General features: G+C 49.1%; 1 protein-coding gene and 1 pseudogene across 1 annotated transcript; one reads left to right on the forward strand and one right to left on the reverse strand.

Annotated features, from left to right (window-relative positions):
• Nucleotides 1–465: 465 nt before the first annotated feature.
• MOGAT2 (monoacylglycerol O-acyltransferase 2) lies at nt 466–19,718 on the reverse strand. Its single transcript, XM_003923483.4, has 6 exons — nt 19,338–19,718; nt 17,823–18,001; nt 5,725–5,929; nt 5,220–5,394; nt 4,386–4,585; nt 466–1,806 (listed from the first exon to the last, which is right to left on the reverse strand). Exons 1-6 carry the CDS (start codon nt 19,426–19,428, stop codon nt 1,652–1,654), a joined length of 1,005 nt encoding a protein of 334 aa, XP_003923532.1. The 5' UTR covers nt 19,429–19,718; the 3' UTR covers nt 466–1,651.
• A 1,379-nt stretch (nt 19,719–21,097) lies between these two features.
• LOC101035649 (splicing factor, proline- and glutamine-rich pseudogene) lies at nt 21,098–24,978 on the forward strand (annotated as a pseudogene).
• The last annotated feature ends 524 nt before the right edge of the window (nt 24,979–25,502 follow it).

The raw sequence follows: 25,502 nt of genomic DNA on the forward strand, positions 1-25,502 counted from the left end.
GTGCCCCCATGTTGTGGTTATGGAGGTGATCTGCTGTGTTTCCCCACTAGAGGGTGAGGGAGAGTCACAAACCCTGGTCCAATCCTACTGATGCATGTCCCTAACCCAGGAATCTAGAGCTCTGGTCAGGGAGTCTGTCCCCATCTTACCCCCCAACATTCCCACACCCCTGCAGATATATGCACACGTCTCACATCTGGTTTCCAGTCTCTGTGCTGGCCTGCCTTGTGTCTTAACAAATTGACTCCACTTCTCTCCCAACAGAATGGGGCCAGAAGTGGTAAGCTTAGGGTTGCTACATTAGGAAGAATCAATCAGCATGGTCTTCTCTGGCCCAGTCTCATCCAGCTTCTGGGAAGGTGAGATGGGGCCCCAGGTCCAGGCTGGGAGTCAAGGGTGAGGCTTTGACCAGCCCTCTTGGTTGGTGATAGAAAGAAAGAGAAGCGTGCTAAAATATAATTCTCTCATTTATTTTTATTTATTTATTTATTTATTTATTTATTTTTGAGACGGAGTTTCGCTCTTGTTACCCAGGCTGGAGTGCAATGGCACGATCTCGGCTCACCGCAACTTCCGCCTCCTGGGCTCAGGCAATTCTCCTGCCTCAGCCTCCTGAGTAGCTGGGATTACAGGCACGTGCCACCATGCCCAGCTAATTTTTTGTATTTTTAGTAGAGACGGGGTTTCACCATGTTGACCAGGATGGTCTCGATCTCTTGACCTCATGATCCACCCGCCTCGGCCTCCCAAAGTGCTGGGATTACAGGCTTGAGCCACCGCGCCCGGCAATTCTCTCATTTATTGAACTGACATTTACGGAGCTCCCTTTTTTTGTGCCAAGGCCAGGGGCTGAAGTTACAAAGGGTGAGTAAGAGGTGCCCTATGGAGCCCTCAGCCTATGTAATGTCAGAGCTGAGATTCAGAGTCAGTTGGGGAAACTGAGGCTCAGAGGGAGGGAAAAGAGGCCTGCCCACAGTCATACAGCCAGTTGGTAACAGAGCACAGTCCTCCCTATCCACCTTCTGAGTACCTCTGGCTGCCGCTCCATCACCCAGAGAACTCAGAAACTTGAAGCTACCTAGGGTGAGTACAGGGGCTTACTGGCCACCCCTCCTCTCCAGCGTGGAGAGAGAAGACCTGGTACAAAAGAAGTCTGATTTAGGGCAGAGAGCAGACTTTGAGGGTGGGAGGGAAGGATGAGGTGCAGGATGACGGGGCTTGTAGGAGAAGGGACTGGAGCTGGTGGTTTCTTTTGTGCTGCTACTCAAGGCCAGAGAAATAAAAACCTTGCTGTTCTCTTTTTTCCCTTACATTTCCTTTTATAATATTTGAATGGCATTACAACAGAGAACAGAGACCTCAGAAACCATTCTCTTCCAGCCCTCTCTCCCATTTCACTGATGAGCAGACAGAAGCCAAGGAGCAGGAGGCTTGCAGAGGTCTTGCAGCAGGTGTGCAGATTGCAGTGCCAGAGTCTGATCTCCTCTTCTGAGTTGCCCGCTGTGACTCACAGCCTGGCATGGGTTGGATTGGTAGGAGTCTGGGAAGGCTCTGCAGGTATGTTCAACAAATACCTCCAGGATGTCTCCTCAGAGCACAGCACCTCCTGCTGGCCTCCCTGATGTTGGCCCTGCCCTCTGGCTGGAGGTGCTCAGCAGAACTCCAAGTGTTGGTCAGCAGGGATGTTGAACTTATGCTTGTGGGCTTCGAAGAGGTTGCACAGCTCTTTGATATAGCGCTGGTGCAGCTGGTTCACCTCCTCCTCCGAGGGATGCAGCGTCTTCTGTACCTCGATAGGCTTCCCCACTGCAAGAAATAGAGGTGGGCAGTGGCTTAGGGTAGGGAAGGGGCCCTTGGGGCAGGCGACCAATTCCATGGTTCATCCCTGCAGAAAAGTGCTCTTATTGCCATTCCTTCCAACCCTAATCTTAGGTAATGAATTTTAAGACATTAGGGCAACTCCAAGATTCTGATATAACAATGGCTGGATTTTTTCTTTCTTTCTCTCCCCTCCCTTCCTCCCTTCCTCCCTGTCTTTCTTTCTTTCATCTCACTCTATAGCCCAGGCTGGAGTGCAGTGGCAAGATCTTGGCTCACTGCAAACTCTGCCTCCTGGTTCAAGCAATTCTCCTGCCTCAGCCTCCCGAGTAGCTGGGATTACAGGCACGTGCCACCATGCTGGGCTAATTTTTTGTATGTTTAGTAGAGACGGGGGTTCACCATGTTGGCCAGGCTGGTCTCGAACTCCTGACCTCAGGTGGTCCACCTGCCTTGGCCTTCCAAAGTACTGGGATTACAAGCGTGAATCACTGCGCCCAGCCAATAGGTGGATTTTAATGTGTCGACAATGCACTAGGTGCTTTACATGAAATATCCTCTTTAATCCTATGGGTATACAAACCTGTCATTATTCCTGTCTGACCCGTGAGGCAATGAGGCTCAGAGAGGTTCCCTGACTAGTTTGAGGTCACATAGCCAGGAAGAACCACTGCCAGGTTTTAAACTCTAGGGATGTGCCCTTCACCTTCAGGCTATATGATCTGGGGAGTCCAAGATGCCAAGATTGGACGCAGCTGTATTTCTAAGATGAGGTGAGTTCAGAGCCCAGGCAGCTTTTCTTTCCGCTATACCCCTCCACATTGACCTGCAGTGGCTTCTCTCATCCCAGGGAGGAATCAAGAAGGACCTAACTCATCTCCTTTCTCTGGTTCTGCCTGGCTGGGAAGGCAGCTCCTCTGCCCTCTCCTCTTGGCAACAGCTCTGGAGGCAGCAGAAGTATTAAAATTCATGAAAATATTGCCACACGACACAGGGGAGTTCATGATGCAGGGGTTTACAAAGTCTGTGCTCAACTAGCAAGTAAATGGATGGATGGAGATGAAGTGAATAGACTTCTGTCTATAAAGTCTGTCAGGGGCCGGGCGCGGTGGCTCATATCTGCAATCCTAGCCCTTTGGGAGGCCAAGGTGGGCAGATCACTTGAGGTCAGGAGCTCGGGACCAGTGTGGCCAACATGGTGAAACCCTGTCTCTACTAAAAATACAAAAATTAGCTGGGCATGGTGGTGGGTGCCTGTAATCCCAGTTACTCGGGAGGCTGAGGCGAGAATTGCTTGAACCCAGGAGTTGGAGGTTGCAGTAAGCTGAGATTGTGCCATTGGACTCCAGCCTGGGTGACAAGAGTGAAACTCTGTCTCATAAAAAACAAGAGAAAAATAAAGTCTGTCAGAGGAATGTAGTTAGAATCTAAGAAGAAAGCAAAAGAGATGTCCAAATAGCTGAAAAAAAAAAGGCCTTACGTCTATGGGGTTAAGCTCATGGTCAATTCTTACAGGAAAATCCCTCAGGATGTAATTTCGAGCCTATTGGCTGCTACTCTACATACAAATTTAACATACTTGGAATACCTGTTCACTATAAATAAGCCTCACTAGATCCTCTCGGTTAGAATTAAACCCTCCTGGCCAAACGCGGTGGCTCACACCTGTAATCCCAATACTTTGGGAGGCCGAGGCTGGGGAATCCCTTGAGATCAGGAGTTCAAGACCAGCATGGCCAACATGGTGAAACCTGGTCTCTACTAAAAATACAAAAATTAGCTGGTCGTGGTGGTGGGTGCCTGTAATCCCAGTAATCCCAGCTACTTGGGAGGCTGAGGCAGGAGAGGCAGAGGTCTCAGTGAGCTGCGATCGTGCCACTGCACTCCAGCCTGAGCAACAGAGCAAGACTCTGTCTCAAAAAAAAAAAAAAAAAAAAAAAAAAGAGAATTAAACCCTCCATCTCTGGCACTGCAAAAAGTCAGACAGATCCTAATTCAAACCTCAACTTTGTTATTCAAAGACAGTGTGATATTTTGGAAGTTATTTAACTTCTCTGAGCCCATTTACCATCAACGAATGGGAATAATAATTTCTGCCTTGAAGGTATGGCCGGGCATGGTGGTTCACACCTGTAATTGGGAGGCTGAGGCAGGTGGATCACTTGAGGTCAGGAGTTCAAAACCAGCCTGGCCAACATGGTGAAATCTCCTCTCCATTAAAAATACAAAAATTAGCTGGGTATGGTGGCACGCACCTGTAGTCCCAGCTACTCAGGAGGCTGAGGCAGGAGAATCACTTGTTTGGATAAACTGAGCTGCTTCATTTAGGACAGCCGGTGTAGTGCCTGGCACACACCAGGTGCTCAGCAATTGGTTGCAACTATTGCTCTTGGCACTTCTGTTATAGTTCCTATCCCAGACTGTCTGCTATTCTATCTGCTTGTGTGTGTATGTTTGTGAGCCCCATGAGGGCAGGAATAAATCTGGCCCATCTCCTTGACCCCTTGCAGCACATAACCTGCCCTGTCTCTATAGCCTCCTCCCTCCCAGCTTGGTCCTTGACTTACCCACAGTGGTGATGGGCCGGCGGTAGGGTATTAAACCAAAACTGTACTGGAAGACACCACGGCCATGAAACAGTGGGAGGGAGATGCCCATGATCTTCTGCAACCGATTCTGGATACAGCGCAACCAAGAGCCAGAAGAATTTGAAACCTGGTCAAATAGGTCATTCTCCCCGAAGGAGAAGATTGGCACCAGCGGTGCCCTGGAGAGAAACAGAGGAAAGAGGGCATGTGGGAGGCCCCAGAGAAGGCACACAAGCTGAAAGACCTGTTAGCTTCCTGCAGGGGCTCAGTGACCAAGAAATGGAGTAGAGGACAGTGCCCTGGACTGGAAGTGGAGGCCTGGGTTATCTCCCAGACCTTCACAGCCCCATTATCTGACCTTGGGCAGGTCCCTTGCAGGGCCACAACTTTCCAGTTGCACCACAAGAGGTAGACCAGAATGCTTCAGAGAGCCCTCCCGGATATAAAAACCGGCATTGTTTTTCCTAGAAAAATATCTCCCATCTCGGCTGGCTCATGTTTCTCAATGATGTTTCACTCCAAGTGGGGGAGAACAGCTCTGAACGTACTCCAAATATCCCTCTTTTAGATACCACAGGTCTCAGATCAAGTACCAGCTTTGGGGAATATGTTCATTGCCACCTAGTTCCTTAGATCATTGAGTCTCCCTTGTGGAAACTTTCCTAGGTATTTGGACATGAGACATCAAAATATAATCTTCATTCTGAGTGGACTGAGAATCTCCCTGCCAAAATAGAATCCGCATTCGTCTCTGCCATCTTCCCATCCCAATGGCCAGGTGAACCCAGAGTGCTCTTCCCAGAGGCTTGATACCCGTGTGTCAGAGCGAGCCTGATGAAGCCCTTCCGGTTCCGCAGTAACAGCGTGAAGGATCCAGGCCTGGCATCTAGGGCCTCCTGGGCACCCCCTACAATGATGCCCAGCAAGTTTCCACCACCCTTCCTGCTCAGAATGTGAGCAGCACTCTCCTTTTCTGATGTGACCAACCCTGGGGAAAGAGAAAGGTGGGAAGGCATGAGGGGAGGGAGCAGGGGCTGTGAAATACGTGTAGCCCATGAAAGAGATCACCTGCGGAGGCCTGGGATTCCCCCACTGTACCCCATTCCAGCCAGGAGCTCCCTGAGTCCTCTCCCTTTTTGCAAACCCCTGTTGGACTCAGTGCCCAGCACGGTGCCGTAGAAGTGCTTCTTTGGGCCCAGCCTCCTTCTCCTACTGCACATACCCTTGGAGGAAGTAGAGAACTGTTGCAACCCGCCACCCCCACCCCCACCCAGAAGTCTGTCACCTTCCCGAGCTGCTCAGGGGTGGAAAGACTCACCTGCGGACATGATGTAATCTCTGAAGAAGGGGACCCGGAACCACAAGGTCAGCATCATCAGATGGGGGTTGATCCCGGGGAAGATGGAAGAGAAGCCGGTGCTCTCAGTGCACAGGTTGGCAAAGGCTCCTGCTGCCAGGACTCCATGGGGGTGGAAGCCCGCAATGTAGTTCCTCGAGGGGTCCAGCTCAGCAGTCTTGACCAGCTGCAGGGACGGCAACCTGCTGAACCAGGGCGGGACCTGTGTGCCAACCCTGACTCTGCCACTCACTGGTGTGACCTTGGGAAACCCTCCTCTGAGCCTCCAGGTCTTCATCCATATGTCTGACCACCTGGGTTCTTATGAAGATTCAGATATGGTGTGTGACAGCACCTGGTGATACCATGGTGCTGGCCGTGCCACAGACTTGATGTTGGCTTGGGTTAAATTGCTTCCTTCTCCTACAGGCTCCTCATCTGTGAATTGGCAGTACAGTATTTGGCCCTGTCCCTGCTGCCTCCGAGGGCTACTGAAAAGCTCAGGTATCACGGTGCCTGGAATTATTTATATCAACACCACCTGGACATGATGTAATGCGAAGCCATCAAAAGGCCACACGGGGGCACCACCATGCTGGAACAGCCTCATTTTAAGAAAACAATGTTCCAGCCAGGAACGGTGGCTCACGCCTATAATCCTAGCACTTTGGGAGGCCGATGCTGGTAGATCACCTGAGGTCAGGAGTTTGAGACCAGCCTGGCCAACATGTTTGAGACCAGCTTGGCCAACATGGTGAAACCCCATCTCTACTAAAAAATTTAAAAAATTAGCCAGGTGTGGTGGTGGGCACCTGTCATCCCAACTACTAGGGAAGCTGAGGCAGGAGAAGTGAGGCAGGAGAAGGCGGAGGTTGCAGTAAGCCGAGGTTGCACCACTGCACTCCAGCCTGGGAGATAGAGCCTGGGAGACAGAGCAATATTCTGTCTCAAAAAAACCCAAAAAACCAAACCAAACCAAACCAAACAAACAAACAAAAAATCTCCAAAAAACAGAAAACAATGCTCCTTCATATCCGTGGGTTCCCCATCTACGGATTCAAACAACCTTAGATGGAAAGTATTTAGAAAAAAATGGATTGTTGCACCTGTAGTGAATATGGACACACTTTTCCCCCTTATCAGTATACCCTAAACACAGTATGACCACTATTTCCATAGCATTGTATTAGGTATCATAGATATTCTAGAGATGGGTTATTGTGTGTGGGAGGATGTGCCTAAGTTATAGGCAAATATTACATCATTTTATATGAGGGACTTGAGCATCTGTGGATTCTGGTATCTGCGGGCGGGTTCCTGGAACCAATCCCCCTTGGATGTCTCGGAGTGAAATACTGGTGCTGCAGATGTAGGAGTGAGCCTTCGTTGGCTGAGGGCCGAGTCCTGCTGGGTAGAAAGCACATACACACCAGGGGCAGCTCTGGCCCTGATTACCCTTAGGCATGCTGTGGGCCCCTGTGGCTCTCTGCTCCCCCTCGCCAGGCCTTCATTGCCCCTTGGCCACTCTCTTTCCCTGGCCATCACAGCAACTTGCCTGGGCCTGGCCCGGCCTGCAGCATGAGGATATAGCAGAGTCCAACAGACGTTGTAGTCTGAGTGAGACAGAGCCACCGTCATTAGCAGCTTCTAGGTGAAGTGGGGTGAAGGTGAAGCAGGAGGGAACTTAGTTAACAAATGCTGCTCCTGGCCAGTTACTGGACGGGCTGTGCCAAGCAGCTGAATCTGCAAAGATGATTGCTGTGGGTGGTGATTGCAAGGAACTGTGGGGGCCACCCTTTTCAGTGCCTTGTGGCTGGGAGACCTGGCCATCAGAGTCCAAGGGTCCCCAGGGTTTCTGGCCCAATCCCACATGCCCCAACGGGAGGCTCCCTGATAGGACTACCCCGCCCTGTGCACTCCCTCAGATCAAGGGCAAGCCTTTCCCCTCTGGCACAGCTTTGCCAGTGTAAAGTTCTTCCTGTCATCAAGCTGTGACTTTCAGCCACTGACTGCCTGAGGGTTCTTGTTGCTGCCTTTGGGGAGCAGCAGAGGCCTGGCTGCCCTCTCTCAGAGCAGACTGGAGACATCCATAGGGCCTGGAGCCTGTCTGCCCCATCCAGCTGAACAGCGCCACATTCTCCTGTCCTTGACCAGGACATGACCTCTGCTATTTATTTATTTATTTATTTATGAGACAGAGTCTCACTCTGTTGCCCAGGCTGGAGTGCAGTGACATCATCTCAGCTTACTGCAACCTCTGCCTCCCAGGTTTAAACAATTCTTGTGCCTCAGCCTCCCGAGTAGCTGAGATTACAGGTTCATGCCACCACACTTGGCTAATTTTTGTATTTTTCAGTAGAGACAGGGTTTCACCATGTTGCCCAGGCTGGTCTCAAACTCCTGGCCTCAAGTAATCTGCCCATCTCAGCCTCCCAAAGTGCTGGGAATACAGACGTGAGCCACAGTGCCTGACGAGGTGATGTTTCTTTAAAAACATAGCTGGCTCAACGCATGGAAACACCTGCTTATATATATTCATTCTCCTTTAGTGGGAGGGTGATTTTGCACCTCCATAAATGCAATTTGACATTATCTACCAAAACCAAAAAATATAACTGATTTTTAAACCCAGCAACTCCACTGCTAAGGAATTTAGCCTACAGAATTTCTACTTGTGCAAAATGACATCTGAACAAGGCCACGGAAGCACCAGGTGTTGGTGATATCAAAAACTTGTCATTCACTCAAATGACCATCAGCAGGGCCTATTTAGACAAACTGTGAACCATCCACACAATGGACCATTGTTTAGCCGTAGAGAAGTAGAGTGGCTTTTTCTGCCCTGACGGGAAAGAAGGCTCCAGCAGCTTGGTAGGTGAAAAGGCAAGGGGCAGGACGATGCGTGCAGTGTTGCAACTGTGCAGAGAAGGGAGAAATACATCTGCTTTATATGGATACACCAAACACTGGTAGTCATTGTTGCCTCTGAGGACAGGGACTCGGGAGATGGGACATGAGGTGGAATGAAGACTTTTCATACCTACCCTTTTGTTGGTTTTTAAATTTTTTTTTTTTTTGAGACAGTCTCACTCTGTCACCCAGGCTGGAGTGCAATGGCATGATCATGGCTCACTGTAACCGCTGCCTCCTGCATTCAAGAGATTCTCCTGCCTCGGTCTTCCGAGGAGATGGGACTACAGGTGCACACTGCCACGCCCGGCTAATTTTTTTATTTTTAGTATACATGGGGTTTTACTCTGTTGGCCAGGCTGGTCTCGAATTCCAGACCTCAGGTGATCCACCTGCCTTAACCTCCCAAAATGGTGGGATTACAGGCATGAGCTACCACACCCGGTCAGCATTTTTGAGTTTTGAACAAAAGGCATTACGTACTCTAAATAAACAAGTAAACAAATGTATGCGTGAATAAATGATTATGGAATCATGAGTTTACTTTCTGTCTCTATGGATTTGCCTGTTCCAGACGTCTCACGTACGTGGAGTCATACGCTGTGTGGCCTTTGCATCTGATTTCCTTCACTTAGCACGTTTGGAGGTTTATCCATGTTGTGGTGGGTGTCGGTACTTCGTGGCTTGCTCTGACTGCATACTATTCCATTTTATGGATATTCTACATTCATCGGTCAAGACATTTGTGTGGTTTCAACCTTGGGCCATTGCAAATAACGGGGCCAGGGGCACTTGCGTACAAGCCTTGGTGTGTGAAAATGTTTTCAATTCCTCGGCAGGGGGTACAGGGGTGCTACTTTTAAGCCCAAGATGCTCTTCAGTCCCTGTCTAAAAGATCACAGTACCACATAGGGGCCCTCTGGGAGAGGGCATCTGGACCTTGAGTGGGAAGGAGGACTGGGGGCTGTTATGTCTCTACCATGTCTGTCCAGTCCCATCTCTCCACAAATGACCTTGTGCCCTCTCACAGTCGTGGGCCAACCGAAGGTCCTCGAGAACCCAATGTCCTAATGGTTTCTTTATGGTTCACAAAGCAGCCATGCTCTTAGCTTGTTTAACGCTCACCCTGGCCCTAGGTAGGCTGGCTGGAGTAAATTAGGCCCCATTCGATTGTTCAGCAAACCGAGACGCAGAGACCTGCCCTAAGCCACACAGTTGGCTCTGAGTTCTGCCACCTCCTGCAGAGAGCATCAGAGAGAGAGAGAGAAAGTGAGTGAGCCAAGTGAGCCCAGAAGCCTCCGTTCCAGACCCAGGGAAATATCCTGGCACTCAGGACTGTCTTTGGGACCTTTCACTTGCTAGTCAGACTTGGAGGTCCAGGGTTCTCTTGATTCCTTTCTCCCGGGAGAAAGTGGCTCCTGCGTCAACAACCTGCCCTGCACTGCTCCAGGGCCTGGCGTGGGGCAAGCCTGGTCATGGCCTATTTATGTGCCTAGATTAGTTGGTGGGTTAAAAGTGCTGGGCTTACAGAGAGAGATCCAAGATGGCTGATCACTAGCAGCTCGGGATTGTAGCTCCCAGTGAAAGCGCAAAGAAGGAGAGGACGCCACACCTTCACATGAATTCTTGTTGCGCACGCACCAGGAGATTCCCAGCGGAGGAGCCCCACCGGTCGCCAGCGCGACTCTTGTGACCGGCGAGGCGGTTTTGCCGGCGCCTAGGAGCGTTGGTTCTTGGTGCAGAGTCAGAAAAGCACCATCAATCTTAACGCTGCTGATTTAGTCGGCGCAGTGGGTTGCTCAGATTTCGGCGCTGAGAATCAATAAGTTGGACGTCCACTCAGAAACCCAATTACAAAGACGGTAATTATAAAGACCACATGGATAAATCTACAACGAAGGGAAGAAAACAGCCAAAAAAGGCTGAGAATACCCAAGATCAGAACGCCTCTTCCTCAGCAGGGGATCCCAGTTCCTCATCAGCAATGAAACAAGGCTTGATGGAGAACGAGTGTGTTCCAATTACAGAAGCAGGCTTCAAAATGTGGATAATAAGAAACTTCTGTGAATTAAAAGAACTTGTTCTAACACAATCCAGAGAAACTAAGAACTTTGAAAAACGGTTTGACAAAATGTTAACAAGAATACACAATTTAGAGAGGAATATAAGTGAATTGATGGAGTTGAAAAACACAATACAAGAACTACGTGAAGTATGCACAAGTTTTAACAGCCGAATTGATCAAGCAGAAGAAAGGATATCAGAGGTCGAAGACCAACTCAATGAAATAAAACAAGAAGACAAGATTAGAGAAAAAAGGATAAAAAGGAACGAGCAAAGTCTCCAAGAAATATGGGACTATGTGAAAAGACCTAATCTACGCTTGATAGGTGTACCTGAATGTGACGAAGAGAATGAATCCAAGCTGGAAAATACGCTTCAGGATATTATTCAGGAAAATTTTCCCAACCTAGTAAGGCAAGATAATATTCAACTCCAGGTAATACAGAGAACACCACAAAGATATTCCTCAAGAAGAGCAACTCCAAGGCACATAATCGTCAGATTTACCCGGGTTGAAATGAAGGAGAAAATACTAAGGGCAGCCAGAGAGAAAGGTCAGGTTACCCACAAAGGGAAGCCTATCAGACTTGCAGCAGATCTCTCAGCAGAAACCTTACAAGCCAGAAGAGAGTGGGGACCAATATTCAACATCCTTAAAGAAAAGAACTTTCAACCCAGAATTTCACATCCAGCCAAGCTAAGCTTCATAAGTGAAGGAAAAGTAAAGTTTTTTGTGAACAAGCAAGCACTCAGAGATTTCATCACCACCAGGCCTGCTTTACAAGAGCTTCTGAAAGAACCACTACACATAGAAAGGAATAAACAGTATCAGCCTTTCTAAAAAATACCAAAAAGAGCATCAATATAATGAAGAATTTACATCAACTAATGGACAAAATAGCCAGCTAATATTAAATGGCAGTATTAAACTCACATATATCATTGTTAATTCTAAATTTAAATTGACTAAATCCCCCAATCCAAAGACAGACAGACAATTTAGATAAAAAAACTAAAACCCATCAGTATGCTGCATCCAGATCCATCTCACATTCAAGGATACACAAAGACTCAAAACAAGGGATGGAGAAAGATTTACCAACCAAACAGAGAGCTAAAATAAATAAATAAAAAGCAGAAGTTACAATTTTTGCCTCTGATAAAATAGTTGTTAAAGCAACAAAGATCAAAAGAAGCAAAGAAGGACATTATATAATGATAAAAGGATCAATGCAACAACAAGAAGAGCTAAAGATCCTAAATATGTACGCACCCAATACAGGAATACCCAGACATATAAGACTAATAAAGAGACTTAGACTCCCACACAATAATAGTCGGTGACTTCAACATTAATATTAGACAGATCAATGAGACAGAAAATTAACAACGATATCCAGGACTTGAACTCAGATCTGGAACAAGTAAACGTAATTAACATTTATAGAACTCTCCACTTTAAATATACAAAATATACACTCTTATCAGTACCACAGCATGTCAACTTAGAAGTTTAAACGAAATGTTGGTTGGCTCCTTGTTTGTTATTCTCTTCCCTCATTTTATTTTATGTCTCCATTATTAAGGACAGTTATAGGCATACCCATATTTAGACTGCATTCTAGCCCGGGCAATAAAGCAATACCCCCATTCTCTCTCCCTCTTCCTCTTTCTCTTTCTTCCTCTTCTTTATTCTTTTTATTATTCTTTTTTTCTTTCTCCAAAAAAAAAAAAAAAGAAGTTAAGGCAAACTACAAGTAAAAAGTTAAATGACCCATCCATTAAGTAGGGGAGGAAGGACTCAAAAGTCCACCGTGATATTATCCAGTGGCTGTCATTCACTCTCCAAACAGACGTTTTGTACCAAAAAAAAAAAAAAAAAAAAAAAAAAAAAAAAAAAAAAGGAATTACAGATATAAATTGGAAGTCTAGTACGGGAAAATTACCAATTCTTTTTTTTTTTTAAATTAATTTATTTATTTCAGGTGCATACTATATCTGGCATTTCTCCCCATGTTATCCCTCCCCATCCTCCCCTCCCTTCCCATCCCCTGCTGTCTCTCCCTACCCCCCTCAACTACCCCCAGTGTGTGATGCTCCTCTCCCTGAGTCCACATGTTAAAAAAAAAAAAAAAAAAAAAGTGCTGGGCTTGCAGGGTCTGATTCAGAAGGTCTGATCTGGCCTTGGGCATCTGATTTGTGACAAATATCCTAGGAGATTTGGTTACACATCAAAATTCCAAAATCAGGTTCAAGTGGTTCGCTCTGTGTGTGTGTATGTGTGTGTGTGAACGAGGGTGCTTCCCTGTCTCCCCCCATCCATCCAGCTTAGAGGGATGGAAAGGCTTGGATGTTCTCCCTGGCCCTGGCTGTAACTCCCTGTGGCCCTGGATAGGGCTTTGGCCTCCCCAGTACTCTCTGTAGATAAGTTATCAGTTGGTCCTTGCCCTGCTATGGTCACATACTCATTTCACAGACACACTTCGATACCCATGGACCCACTCCCTCAATTCTAACATGCACATTCTCCCTGCCTACTTTAAACAGTTTGAAATTAAGATCCGCCTTTCATTTCTAATTGGAACTTTTTCTCTCAGTGGTGCATGAAATACTGGCATGTTTTACTCTTGAGGATGTCTTAGAGTTGAAAAAATACAGGAAGTGCCAGGCCCTGAGAGCTGGAAAGAGTACCAGGGGTGGTAAACTCTCCCAGCACCTACTAGATGCCAGCCAGGCATCTTTCGTAGACCAACTTGCCTCACCCTCCGTCAACTGTATGCGGGAAGTGTTGTATCACTGCCCCCATTTAACAGATGAGGAAATTGAGACACAAGGTTCATTAACTAGTTGTAGGTCATACAGCTAGTATAGACTCAGAGCCAGGGTCCCCAGAAGCCTAGCTCCACCCAGCAGGAGCCCTAAGTGAAAGGGGATTCATGGGGCAAGAGGATGCACTCCAAGCAAGAGTGCCAGCACAAGCTGTGTGGCTCATGCCTAGGCAACTCGGATGGCAAGGGGAGGGCAGGCAGGTGGGGGTGGGCGGGGGCCTGGGCAGGGGCCCAGAGTGCAGGGACTTGCAGGCTGCAGCAAAAATAGACTTTAAGAGCTGTAGGAGTCACTGTCACTGCTGTGTTCACTCATTTTATGAGGATTATTCCAGCCGCAGTGTGGTGGATGGACTGCAGGGGGCATTGGCAGAGTAGGGTCGACGAAATAAAGGCATTGGCAGAGTCGAGTCGACGAAATAAAGAGATATGTGTGGTCAGGACTTAGGGCTCGGGGAGGAGAAACGAGTCAGGCTGCAGGAGCTTAGAAGGCAGAGCCCAGGCTTTAGAGTAGTGGTTCTCCACTGGGGCAAGTGTGTGCCTCCCAGCTCCTCCCCCTCCCCCAGCAGAAGACATTTGTTAATGTCTACAATATAACAGGGAGGGATAGTGCTACTGGCATTGAGTGGGTAGATGCCAGGGGTGTGGACAGCCCCCATAACCAAGAATAATACAGCCCCAAATGTCAGTGGTGCCCAGGTAGACGAAGCCACCTGGAGAGCTACCTGGCTAGGGGGTGCAGTGGATCAGAATAAGGTGGGAGAAACCCAGTCCCTGCAAGGCAGCCCTGGGGTTAAGGGAACCGCTGTGCTCTGTGCCAGCTCTCCCTGCCCGTGGCAGAGGCAGGACTCCCGGGAGGGTCCTGGAGATGTGCCCCAGCTCCATGTGAGGAAGACTTCCCAGGCAGAGCCTTCCTATAACCAAGCGGGCCATCTCAGAAGGAAGCACGCATCCTATTGTGTAAGCTGGGGTTTCTGTCCTGGGTGAAAGCTGGCCACCTGAGTCTCACTGACTCAGGTTAAGAGACCCCAGTGTGCTAAGAGGTGGCAGGTAGGAGGTCAGGCACTAAGGCCCTAGAGGCGCCTGGCAGGCTGCAGAAGAGCTGAGGCTGTGTCACAGGTGTGGGTGGGTGGGGTCAGGGAGGTGGCCTGCACGCTGCCAGAAGCCTGGCTCTGACAGTGACAGGCACGATGTGGGCAGCATTTCCTAACAGGTCACAGCCCTGGCCACAGCCCTTGGTGCCTAAGGTCTTGGCCTGTGGAGACAGTGTTTGCTCTGCATGATGAAATCTTCAGCACCGGGGAAACCCAGCGACTGGGTGGGTCTTCAGTTTCGGGTGGGAACAGCTCCTCCCACACAAAACATTGCCTGACCTCCACCATTAGCTCTTTGGGAAGCTGACTGGGTGACTTTAGAAAGTTCCGAGGCCCAGAAACGGTTTCTGAATTTTTCTTGAAATTCCATCACCAGGCACTAGTTCAAAAAAAAAGACACGCTAAGAACTGATAAAAGCTCAGAAATCACTGGACGGCCACATTTGCGTGGCAAGGGAGCACAGAGATTTGTGAATGTGAGAGGAGCTCAGCAGAGCTGGGGCTCCCTACTGTCTGCTCACCCTACGATCCCTGCAGGGCCGGGGCACTGAAGGTGTGTGGGAGGGTGGGCAGGTCTGTGGAAAGAGAGTCTGCAGGCCACAGCCCCAACCAGCAGCCCCAGCTTAGGACAAAGTCAAAGTGACCATCATCTCGCCCTCTGCTGGCCACTCAGTGGCATTGCCCTTGGCAGGTGGTGCTGCAAGGGGCCTGCCGTGAGCGAGAATCCCGGAAAAAACAACAAAAACCAAAAAAAAAAAAAAAAAAAAAAATAGTGCCCATAGAATTTCTGCAAATCCAGGCCTGTCTCCCACCAGTGTCAAGAGTGCTAAGGTTGAGATACCCTCCTCAAGAGCCACCTGGCTGGGGAAGGAGCAGGAAGGATGTTGATAAGGTAGGCACAGCGCCGCCTCAGCATTTCTGCCAGACCTGCAACAGTAAACGCTCCAGGTGCAAAGAAGGCCAGCTACTGTCTTTTGAGGCCCTTGGGCTGGCTGAAGACACCCCGGGAGATGAGCAGTCCCAGGCCTGCGGGATGGCCTCCAGTGGCCTCCACTCTCTGACCTGAGGACCTCCCCAGCCTAGTCTGCAGGCCTGCCTTCTGCTTTAGCCATGCTGAATGTCAGGCTGTGGCTCAGGACTCACCCTGTGGCAAGTGTCTGGGCCTGTGCTGGTGTGGTTGCCTTTTCAGGCTGCTTTTTACCCCCCGGTGAGCTTGGGATTCAGCTCCAGAGCAGGAAGTGAGGTTAGAGCCAGAACCTGCTTCAGGGTTTCTTTGGCTTGGTCCCTGATGTCACACACACCTCCCCAGGCTGGCCGCAGCACACTTTCCCAGGGAAACTCTGACCTTCCTGGCACACGAGAGGAAGCCCAGGCTGGAGAGAGGAGAGGCAGGAAAGGGAGGTCAATGTCAAAGTGCAGAGGTTCTGGGGTGGGGATGAAGACTCTGCCCGTGACAGGTCCATGGCTGCTCCTAGAACCCAACAAGCCCTAAGTTTCTTTGCTGACAAGACCCAGCTGACCTTTGCTGACAGGACCCCCCTCCAGGGGGTCCTGCAGAGGAAACACATATGAGGGCCAGGGGAGACTGCCCCCCTCCTGGGTTCCCCAGGCTAGACCATGCTCTGCCCTTCCACATCTGTCACCCCTTGTGAGCACAGCAGTCTCCGTCAGCCGCTGCCCGCCCTTTGCCCAGCACCTCCCTTGCCCTTTGCCCTGGACGCCCTGCTCACTGGGCTGTAGAAGCTCCTGCCTTCCAGTGTGGCTCAGCCTCTACTAGTCCTTCTTGGGCCCCAGGACTCTCAGAAGGAAGCAGGGCAGGAGCCCCCACCACCGTACATTCCCGTAACTCAAGACAAGTTGCTTAGCTTTGGTGCGCTTGCTTTCCCTGCCCCTCCCCGTTTCCAGCTGGAGACCTTGTTTCTGGAGGGACAGGAAGAGGTAGGGCTCCCAGACGGGGCGGGAGAAGTCACCGCAGGTGTGGAGGTCAGAGCAGCAGGGCTCTAGGCTCTCAGAGTCCTTCCCAGATTCAAGGGCCTGTCCACGTCTCCTGAGTCCCACTGCCGCAGGAAAATAATACTAGCAACCCGTTCACTGAAAACCTGCAAGGTGCTTTACCTGATTCACCTCATTGAATCTACACAACCCAGTGAGGGATGTGGGATTATCCCCATTTTACATATGAGGAGACTGAGGCTCAGAGAGACTAACTTACCCACAATCATATAGCTGGTACGGTATGGGAAGACCTGGAGTCAGAATCTTGTCTGCCCATCTCCAGGGGCTATATCTTAGCCCTTTCTTCTACTTCCAGAGGAGGACCAGCTGCCTGTGTCTTCTCTGCATGCCCACTGCCTGCCCCATCCTATCCATCTGGCCAATAAACCATCTCTGCCTGGCTGCATAGATCAAGGTTTCAGACTACCTGGGATTCCACTGAAAGAGTCAAAAGGTCTCAGATCCAGGGATCTGCTCTGGACACATCTTCAAGACCAGGGCCAAGTATCCACAATGACCGTGAGGTGACAGGAGTTGGAAAGCCAGAGGTTGGAAGGCATGCAGAGGGAGGAGGGATCAGTGTACTACTAGATACACGGGGAAACTGAGCCTCAGAACAGGATAAGGCTTTGCCCAAAGATACACTACATGCCAGAGTTAGGGGCAGGGTAGGAGCTGAGAACAATTCAGGGCTCTCTCCCCTGTCCCTTTATCCACAGTCAGTGCACACACTTGGAAATCTGTAAAAGAACTTGCTGTGTGAACTTGGTGACATTCCCTCCTTCTCTGAGTGTCAGCCTCGTCTTCCGGTGAATGTTAAGTGTGAGGCTAGATGGTCCTTAGGACCTGTGAGCTTACTACCTTCACCCCCAAGCCTGGGGTGCTGATGGGTTTGTGTCTTTAAGATACATAGGTGTGCCTCACACCATATACCCCATGGAGCTCCTTCAAACGCTGGACATTCATCCATCTGCGTATTGGCCCCACATCCCTGCAGATGTGAAACTGTGATGGTAGAGAAGCTGGACTCTTCTCCAGGTCACGTAGTAGCGGAAGCCCTAGCTCCTGCCTCCCAGCCCAGTACTCTCCAAATGCATGCAGGGCCATACTCTCTCGTGGAGATTCGAGCACTCAGGCCATGACCACACCCCAGCCAACCCCCTCCCCCACCCCAACCAGCCTCAGTACTCACCGAGATGGGGAAATAGTCCTTCATGTACTTCCATATGGTCCAGCACCTGATGGCCTGGATGCGCCGACCCCCCTGCCGCGGCTTGTCTCTGTCCAGGTACCACCAGACCGCATACAGGACACTGAGGAGCCAGAATCTTGTAAACAGGAGGGCTATGAAGCCCGCAATGCAGATCTCAGCTTCGGAGGAAAGAAGAAACTGTTGGCAGATCAGCCTGGCCTCCAGAAGGCCCAGAGCCAGCCCTGTCCCTCCCGCTCCTGCCTCATGTCTGTGGCCGCTCTGAACTATGCAATGTTTCCAAACCCTGCTGAGCTCTGGTTCCTTTGCCTCCAGTGACCAGTGACTTTTGTTGTTGAAAGAGGGAGGGAGGGAGGATATACAGGGATATGTAAGATGTCTAACAACTCTTAGAACAGAGATGCAGCTTGACCAGAAGCGATGCTAGGGCAGGGTCCTGGAGGGCCTGCTTCGGCAAGGGGCAGTTTTTTAGCTACAAAATTGTGGGGGAGTTTCTGAGGAAGTACGTGTGTGGGGAGGGGGAGAGGAGAGAGAGAGTCAACATTTGAACAACCAGTTAAGTGGTATCTGTGTACAGACTGAACCCCAGCCCTGGAGGCAGCAGTTCCTATCCTGCCGGGTGCCAGCAGATGAAAGGAAAATCCCACAGATTCCCAGTCATTCTCTCTTCTCAAGCCCCAGATCCAGGCCCTGCTAGAAAATGTTACCTTTGGCAGAGCTGTTGTTTGGGCAAGGGCGATCTCTCTGGCCACAAATCAGTGGTGGGGTGGGTAAGGAGACATGCCCATGCCCGCCAGTGTGAGCCCAGCCCAGGGCCCAGGCCAGGTCTGTGCTGAGCAAAGGTCAGCCCATTTCTCCATCTCCTCCACAAGAGTCCTGCAAGGCCAGCACTGTTGTCCCCTTTCTGCAGAGGGTGAAGCTGAGGCTTGGAGAGGTCAGGCATGGGCTGGCCAAAGTCGTGCAACTGGTCAGTTGCCCAGCTGAGTCTGACTCCAGGTTTCCTGGTGCCCAGCATGCCCACTCCACAGTTGACTCTCAGCCTGGACCTTCTCCCCGACCTCCTGTTTTTCCCATTTCTCTTGCTTACCCTACTACCAGCCCTGGTTGCCTCCTCTCTTAGAGCACAGAAGGAAAATCCCTCCTCTCTGAACAGGTTGCAGAGCCCAGAACTCTCCCATCATCACCCAGAGGCTTTCCCACACCGCCTGGCAGCCTGCAGATTGGTCTCTATCCAAGTGCCAAAGGAGAACCCACAGTGTAATCCAGGAAAGGGAAGTAACCTGCCCAGAGCCACAGACGGTGACTTCTACGCCATTCCACCCCCAAGAAGCCTCTGGGTAGGCCCAGGAGTTCTCTCTGGGCAGGAGCTGTGAGTGCAATAAAGGCCCCTTTAGGATAAATGTCTTCTCAACATCAATGCGCCGTGTGCACCTGGTGTGGCTGCTCTGCCCCACCTGAGTGCAGTGGTCTCCCAGCCCACAGTGCAGCCCAACTTACCCAGCATCAAGAAGGAGAAGACCCACTGCAGGACGGCGAAGGTCTGCAGCCTGCGCTCCCACGGCACAGACAAGGGCGCGAACTCTACCATGCTGGCGGCTCAGCTGGCTCCCGCAGATTCTCTGAGCTCTGCTGTGGTCAGAGGCACCCACAGGTTTTTTTTTCCTGCCCCAGGTTGTAGAAGTGGGCAGGGAGAGTGCCACACCCAGCCCAGCCCAGCTGCAAGAGCTCTCTGCACCTGCTGAGGCAGGGACTTCTATCCTACAAGAAACCTTTGAATCTACCTGCTGGAGCCTGGCTAAGGAAGTAGGAAGAGAAGGGGTTGTATAGCCTTTATCAACCTTCTCAGGCAACGCCTTGTGTGCATGGCTATCTTTCCCTGATTGCTCAAATCTTGTCCTTCCTATAACTAGGCAGGTGAAGCCCCAGGCATATGCAATCTCGCCCCCTTCCCCACTATCAATGACCTGGCCCCAACTCTTGTTTCTTGCCCTATGCATTGCTCTCCTCCACACATATGCTGTAATAACTCCCACCTAAAAGTCCCCACTCACAGCTGGGCACGGTGGTCCACGCCTGTAATACCAGCACTTCGGGAGGCCAAGGCAGGTGGATCACCTTAGGTCAGGAGTTCAACACCAGCATGGCCAAAATGGCAAAACCCAGTCTCCACCCAAAATACAAAAATTAGCTGGGCGTGGTGGTGCACGCCTGTAGTCCTAGCTCCTTGGGAGGCTGAGGCAGGAGAATTGCTTGAACCTGGGAGGTGGAGGTTGCAGTAAGCCGAGCACCACTGCACTCCAGCCCGGGTGACAGAGCAAGGTTCTGTCTCAAAAAAAAAAAAAAAAAAAAAAAAAAAAAAAATCCGAGTTCTGGATTCTGGTGGGTGTGTAGTAGTCCTTCATTGTGGTTATACCACTTTCCTAACAACTAACAAATGTGAGCACATTTTAATATGCTTACTGCCCATTTGGATGTCATTTTCTATGACCTTCCTGTTCTGCGGTTTGTTGATTTAAATATCTCTTGAACTGAACAGCTGCCATCTACCTCCACGGACAGCCTTGCTTATAGACTGGCCCCGTCTTCCTTATTGTCTTCTCTGTTACTTTCTAGCCTCATTCTCCTCTCCACAGTTTCCACACAGCAGGAGAAACCGCTGGACTATGAATGCGTGAATGTTCAAGTTTGGGAGCAGAGCCAAACTGTTTTCCAAAATAACACATCAATTTATTGTCTCCCCAGGAAATGAAAGACTCCCCCCACATACACCACGGACCCGCTCTCACACTTGGTGTGGTCAGACTTCTTTTCTTGCGAGGGTATAAAGTGAGACCTAGTTTTACTCTTGATTTGCATTTCCTGACCACTAATGTTGAACATCTCTATTTATGTTGTGAACCTGGGTGAGGTTACAAAATGCCTGTTATCTGTTGAGCCATTGCTTCTAGATTGGCTTTCAGCAGGCTAAAGTTTTGTTTAGAGGTGTGTGGCAGTGTACCTTTGAACAGAGAGTAAGGAGTATACAAAGATCATGGGCTAAGGACACCGTGAGTACAGAAAGAGAAGCAAAAATGCCCAGTGCCCTTGTGTGTCTTAGCAGAGCCAGTCCGTGGGCATCACTGGAGTGCAAGTTTAGTGTAAGGAGTGAAGCCATCTGTGGCACCAGGGGCAAAGCTATCTCCAACATCAAGGTCTTGGGTTAAGGCGTGTCATCTGAGGCAATGTCACCTTCAGAGGCAAATTATAGGGCAAAGGCAATGTCATCTGGGATGCGGGACAGGTGTGTCCTTTTCATGGTGACCCACTGGAGTTAATGTGGGCCTCAGCCCTTGTCATAATTGGTTAAAACAGTGGTCTGCTGAAGGTTTTGGGCCTCCGATTGTAAACTAATGCAAGGAGCCAAGGCAGTAGTGATAAGATCCACCATTGGCAGAACAGAGTGTGGCTGCACCTGACAGGGTTTGTTTTGGGTGGAAGTTTGGGTTCAAATGGGTCCCAGATCAGATGAGCAGCTGCCTGGTCTAGGGGATAATCTATGATTATGAGTTCCAGGAGAATATGCATCTTTAATCTGGCCCCTAACTCTTGAGGGATGGGAGCGAGATTAAAATTATAAAAATAGGTTAAGACCTGGGGTAAACTTAAGATCTTTAATTTATTTATTGTATTGGAATTGGAAAAGAAGTTATTTGAGGACATCATTAAAGCCACCATTGGGCCCTGTCAGGGACATGAAGGTTCTATTGGATGCTTCCTCCAGGAGCCCAGCATAGTGTATTCTAAGGAGTGAAATGTGTGCCTTCATAACTATTAGTAATGTCTGTAACTTGGAAAGAAATAAGCAGTGAACTAGCAAGGCCTTGCATTGTGTTCTTAGTATACATAGAGTTATGTGATTTTGATTTGTACTTAGGATGTCTGTGAAATAAGAGATTCCCAGGGTTTGTTTTTTTACCTTGATGGGAACAATTTTTAGGTAATGGCCCAATAATTAATAATGAATGTGAAGCTGGCCATTTCTTGGCCAGGACAGCCAGTGCTAGGATGACTTCCTGAAGTTTGACCAAGTGTGTTTTTTTCTTGGGTCCTGTCCTTCATCAGGGACGTCCTGGCTAAGGGTTGGAAAGCAACAGCTCTCCACTAAGCTGCATCACGTGTGATGGTTAATGATGCCATTTCCAAAATCCGTGAACTCCCCTTCCTGTTCACTCAGTTAACACCAAAGGGCTTCCTAGATAGCCCAGGGGCCTGGGGGAGGGGTGACCTCCTCCAGCACCCTGGCATCTGGCAAGGGACTGAGAGAATGAGGAGGCCACCCCCTCCTGCAAGTGGACTATCCCAGAGGGCCCAGGGTTGGCTCCATTGTGTCTTAGGGAGGCCTTGGTAGCCGAGCTGAGCTTGTGGGGTGATGTTCCCATGACTCAAAGCATAATGGGCAACTGGGTATGGAGGGTCACAGGCTGTGAGAGCCTCTACTTCCAAGACAGCCCATAGGTAGCCAGTCATTTGTTGTTTTAATGTGTCCCTGAGGCCAAGAGGGACAGTATCTTGCATCAGAAGCCCTGAAGCAACTAATGACCGTCATAGCTGACACAGAGACTCTAGGAGGCGTTGCAGGAGCTTGCCAAAGGCTTACAGTAAAGGAGTTTTTGATATTACACACAGGAGTGCCTGTTGATTTCAATTTAGCAATAAAATTTGTCTGAGAAATATGTTGCCACCAGAGCCCAAAAGTATTAAGAAATATTGGGCTTAAATGTCTTGAATGTGTGTATCAAATGCATTTCCTTAGTGTAGGACTTCCTTGATGCAATGTCGTATCTATATTCCTGGAGAAGGGGGTTGTCATTAAGATCTTGTCTGCAAAAATTGTGTATGGTGATAAAGCTGTGGAGGTCCCCCATGGGTACCCTGGAAAGGCATATGGTGTCCCCTCAGCAGCAGAGCAAACTTCAGCTGAGAGGCTGTTGGAGTAGGCACTAAACAGACCAGGTTAGCCAAATATATAAGAGCAAAATATTTACCACCTGTTGATTGAATAGAATCAGCAATTTAAATAATATTAAGCAGGCAGTGATGGATGGGACCACGATATTAAGATTGTAGTCATCCATCATAAAGTGCCCTTATGTTTTAGGTGTCACATGTGTCTTAGGAGAGGCAATTTGTGGATGCCACTGGAGTGAAGGTTTAGTGTAAGTGTCCAGGCTACGTCGATATACATTGCATATACACTATATGTCCATATAATGCTTATATGTTCCCTGAATACATATAAGTTTTTCCATATACATTATACACACATTACATTATTACACTATATATACACTATATAGTCATCTTAAATTTCAAAAACATTTTTCTTGGAATACTGGAATTCACTAAATGAAACTCATTTTGAGGAAACACATATATAAATAAAAATGAGAGATTAAGAATGAATGAATTAAATTCCTAGGTTATAAATCTAGAAAAAGAACAACAAAGAAACTCAAAAGAAAGCACAAGAAAGAAAGTAATAAATATAAAAGCAGAAATTAATGACAGAGTCGAGAAAACAAAGATATAATGTATAAATTACATTTAAAAAGGAAATAAGCTACTAGCTAATGTTATCACAAATAAAAGATACAAATCACACATACATGAAATTAAAAAGGAGAGTGAATGAAATATTGAAACAAAAGAAATTTCTAAAAGTCATAAGAAACGAGAACTACTTTGTAAACTTCTATACAAACTAAACTGATAGAATACTTAAACAGAATAATTTCCATAGTAGTCAGAGAAGTTATCAATAAATTATCCCACAAAAAAGCACCAGGCACAGATGGTTTCACAGATAAATTTTAGGAAATCTGGAAAGATTAGATCATCCTAATGCCCCATAAGTTGATTCAAAGGTCTTAAATTTAAGAAAAATTTCCAATTTCTTTCTTATGTAGCAAGTATAACATTGATATTTATACTCAATTTTTAAAAAGCAGAGCAAAGAAGAGTGCACACTTATCAAATTATGAGTATTGATGCAAAATGCTTAAATAAAATATCGGAAAATATTAGAATCTAACATCAGAAAATATTATGGAATCTCTCATCACATTACCATACACCATGAACAGGTAGGATTAAGAAAGCCCGACCCCGCCGCCCGCGGTCACCTTGGCTCCTCCCGGGGTGCCGCCACCCACCCCGCCAAGCAGCGGGGTCCCTACCACAACTCCCCGCCGCCTCCGCCCGCGGCAGGCCCCTGGCCCAGGCCCGGGCGGTCCCAAAGGCGGCAAAATGCCTGGCGGGCCAAAGCCAGGGGGCGGCCCCGGCCTAAGCACTCCTGGCGGCCACCCGAAGCCGCTGCATCCAGGCGGCGGGGAGCCTCGCGGGGACGGCGAGCACCACCCGCCCTACCACCACCAGCACCACCAGGGGCCCCCGCCCGTTGGGCCCCGCGGCCGCAGCGAGGAGAAAATCTCGGACTCGGAGGGGTTTCAAGCCAGCTTGTCTCTCTTGAGGAGGCCGGGAGAGAAAACTTACACACAGCGATGGTGGGTGGTTGTTGGGAATCTACCTGCTGATACCATGGAAGATGAATGCAAAAGACTGTTTGCTAAATATGGAGACCCTGGAGAAGTTTTTATCAACAAAGGCAAAGGATTGGGATTTATTAAGCTTGAATCCAGAGCTTTGGCTGAAATTGCCAAAGTTGAACTCGGTGATACACCCATGACAGGCAGACAGCTTCGAGTTCCTTTGCCACACGTGCTGCTGCCCTTTCTGTTCGTAATCTTTCACCTTACGTTTCCAGTGAACTGTTGGAAGAAGCCTTCAGCCAGTTTGGTCCTATTGAAAGGGCTGTTGTAATAGTGGATGATCGTGGAAGATCTACAGGGAAAGGCATCGTTGAATTTGCTTCTAATCCAGCAGCAAGAAAGGCCTTTGAACGATGCAGTGAAGGTGTTTTCTTGCCGACAACTCCTCGTCCAGTCATCGGAAACCACTTGAACAGCTAGATGATGAAGATGGTCTTCCTGAAAAACTTGCCCAGAAGAATCCAATGTATCAAAAGGAGAGAGAAACTCCTCGGTTTGCCCAGCGTGGCACATTTGAGTACGCATATTCTCAGCGATGGAAGTCCTGCTGACTTCCTCAGGAGCCGATTTATCTTCTGATTTGTTGTTCTTCCTCTTCAGCCATTTCTCTACTCTGTCTGCACTAATACTTTCAGATACAAATTCATCTAATACCCGGGGGTGAAGAGAAAGATATGCCTTCCCTTTCAAATCGGTCAAGCCTCCATCTCGGCGCTGTGGCTGTGCACCGACTGCACCATTTCCTCGGCCTCCGGCATGCGCCGGGTCCGCTGGGGCGAGTACTTGGCTGGGGTCAGCTCGCTATCATAGGAACCCAGGATGGCCCGCATGCCATCCTGCTCCTTATACGACTGCAGCAGATCCAAGAAGAGGTTCAGCTTCTCCACCACGTCATTCTCCTCCTGCTTACCCTGTTGTGCAGCCTTCTCGGCGAGCGGCGCGAATTCCACAGACAGGCCTTTCCGAGCCTGCTTCAGGGACCCCCACGTGCTGCTGTTCAGAGCGGCCCAGGAGGGCAGCGGGGTCGTGTCAAACCCTATGGCACTTAGCTCTTTCCCGAATATGAGAAGATCTG

The sequence above is a fragment of the Saimiri boliviensis genome, chromosome 6, assembly GCF_048565385.1.
Source record: "Saimiri boliviensis isolate mSaiBol1 chromosome 6, mSaiBol1.pri, whole genome shotgun sequence".
Taxonomy (NCBI): Eukaryota; Metazoa; Chordata; class Mammalia; order Primates; family Cebidae; genus Saimiri; species Saimiri boliviensis.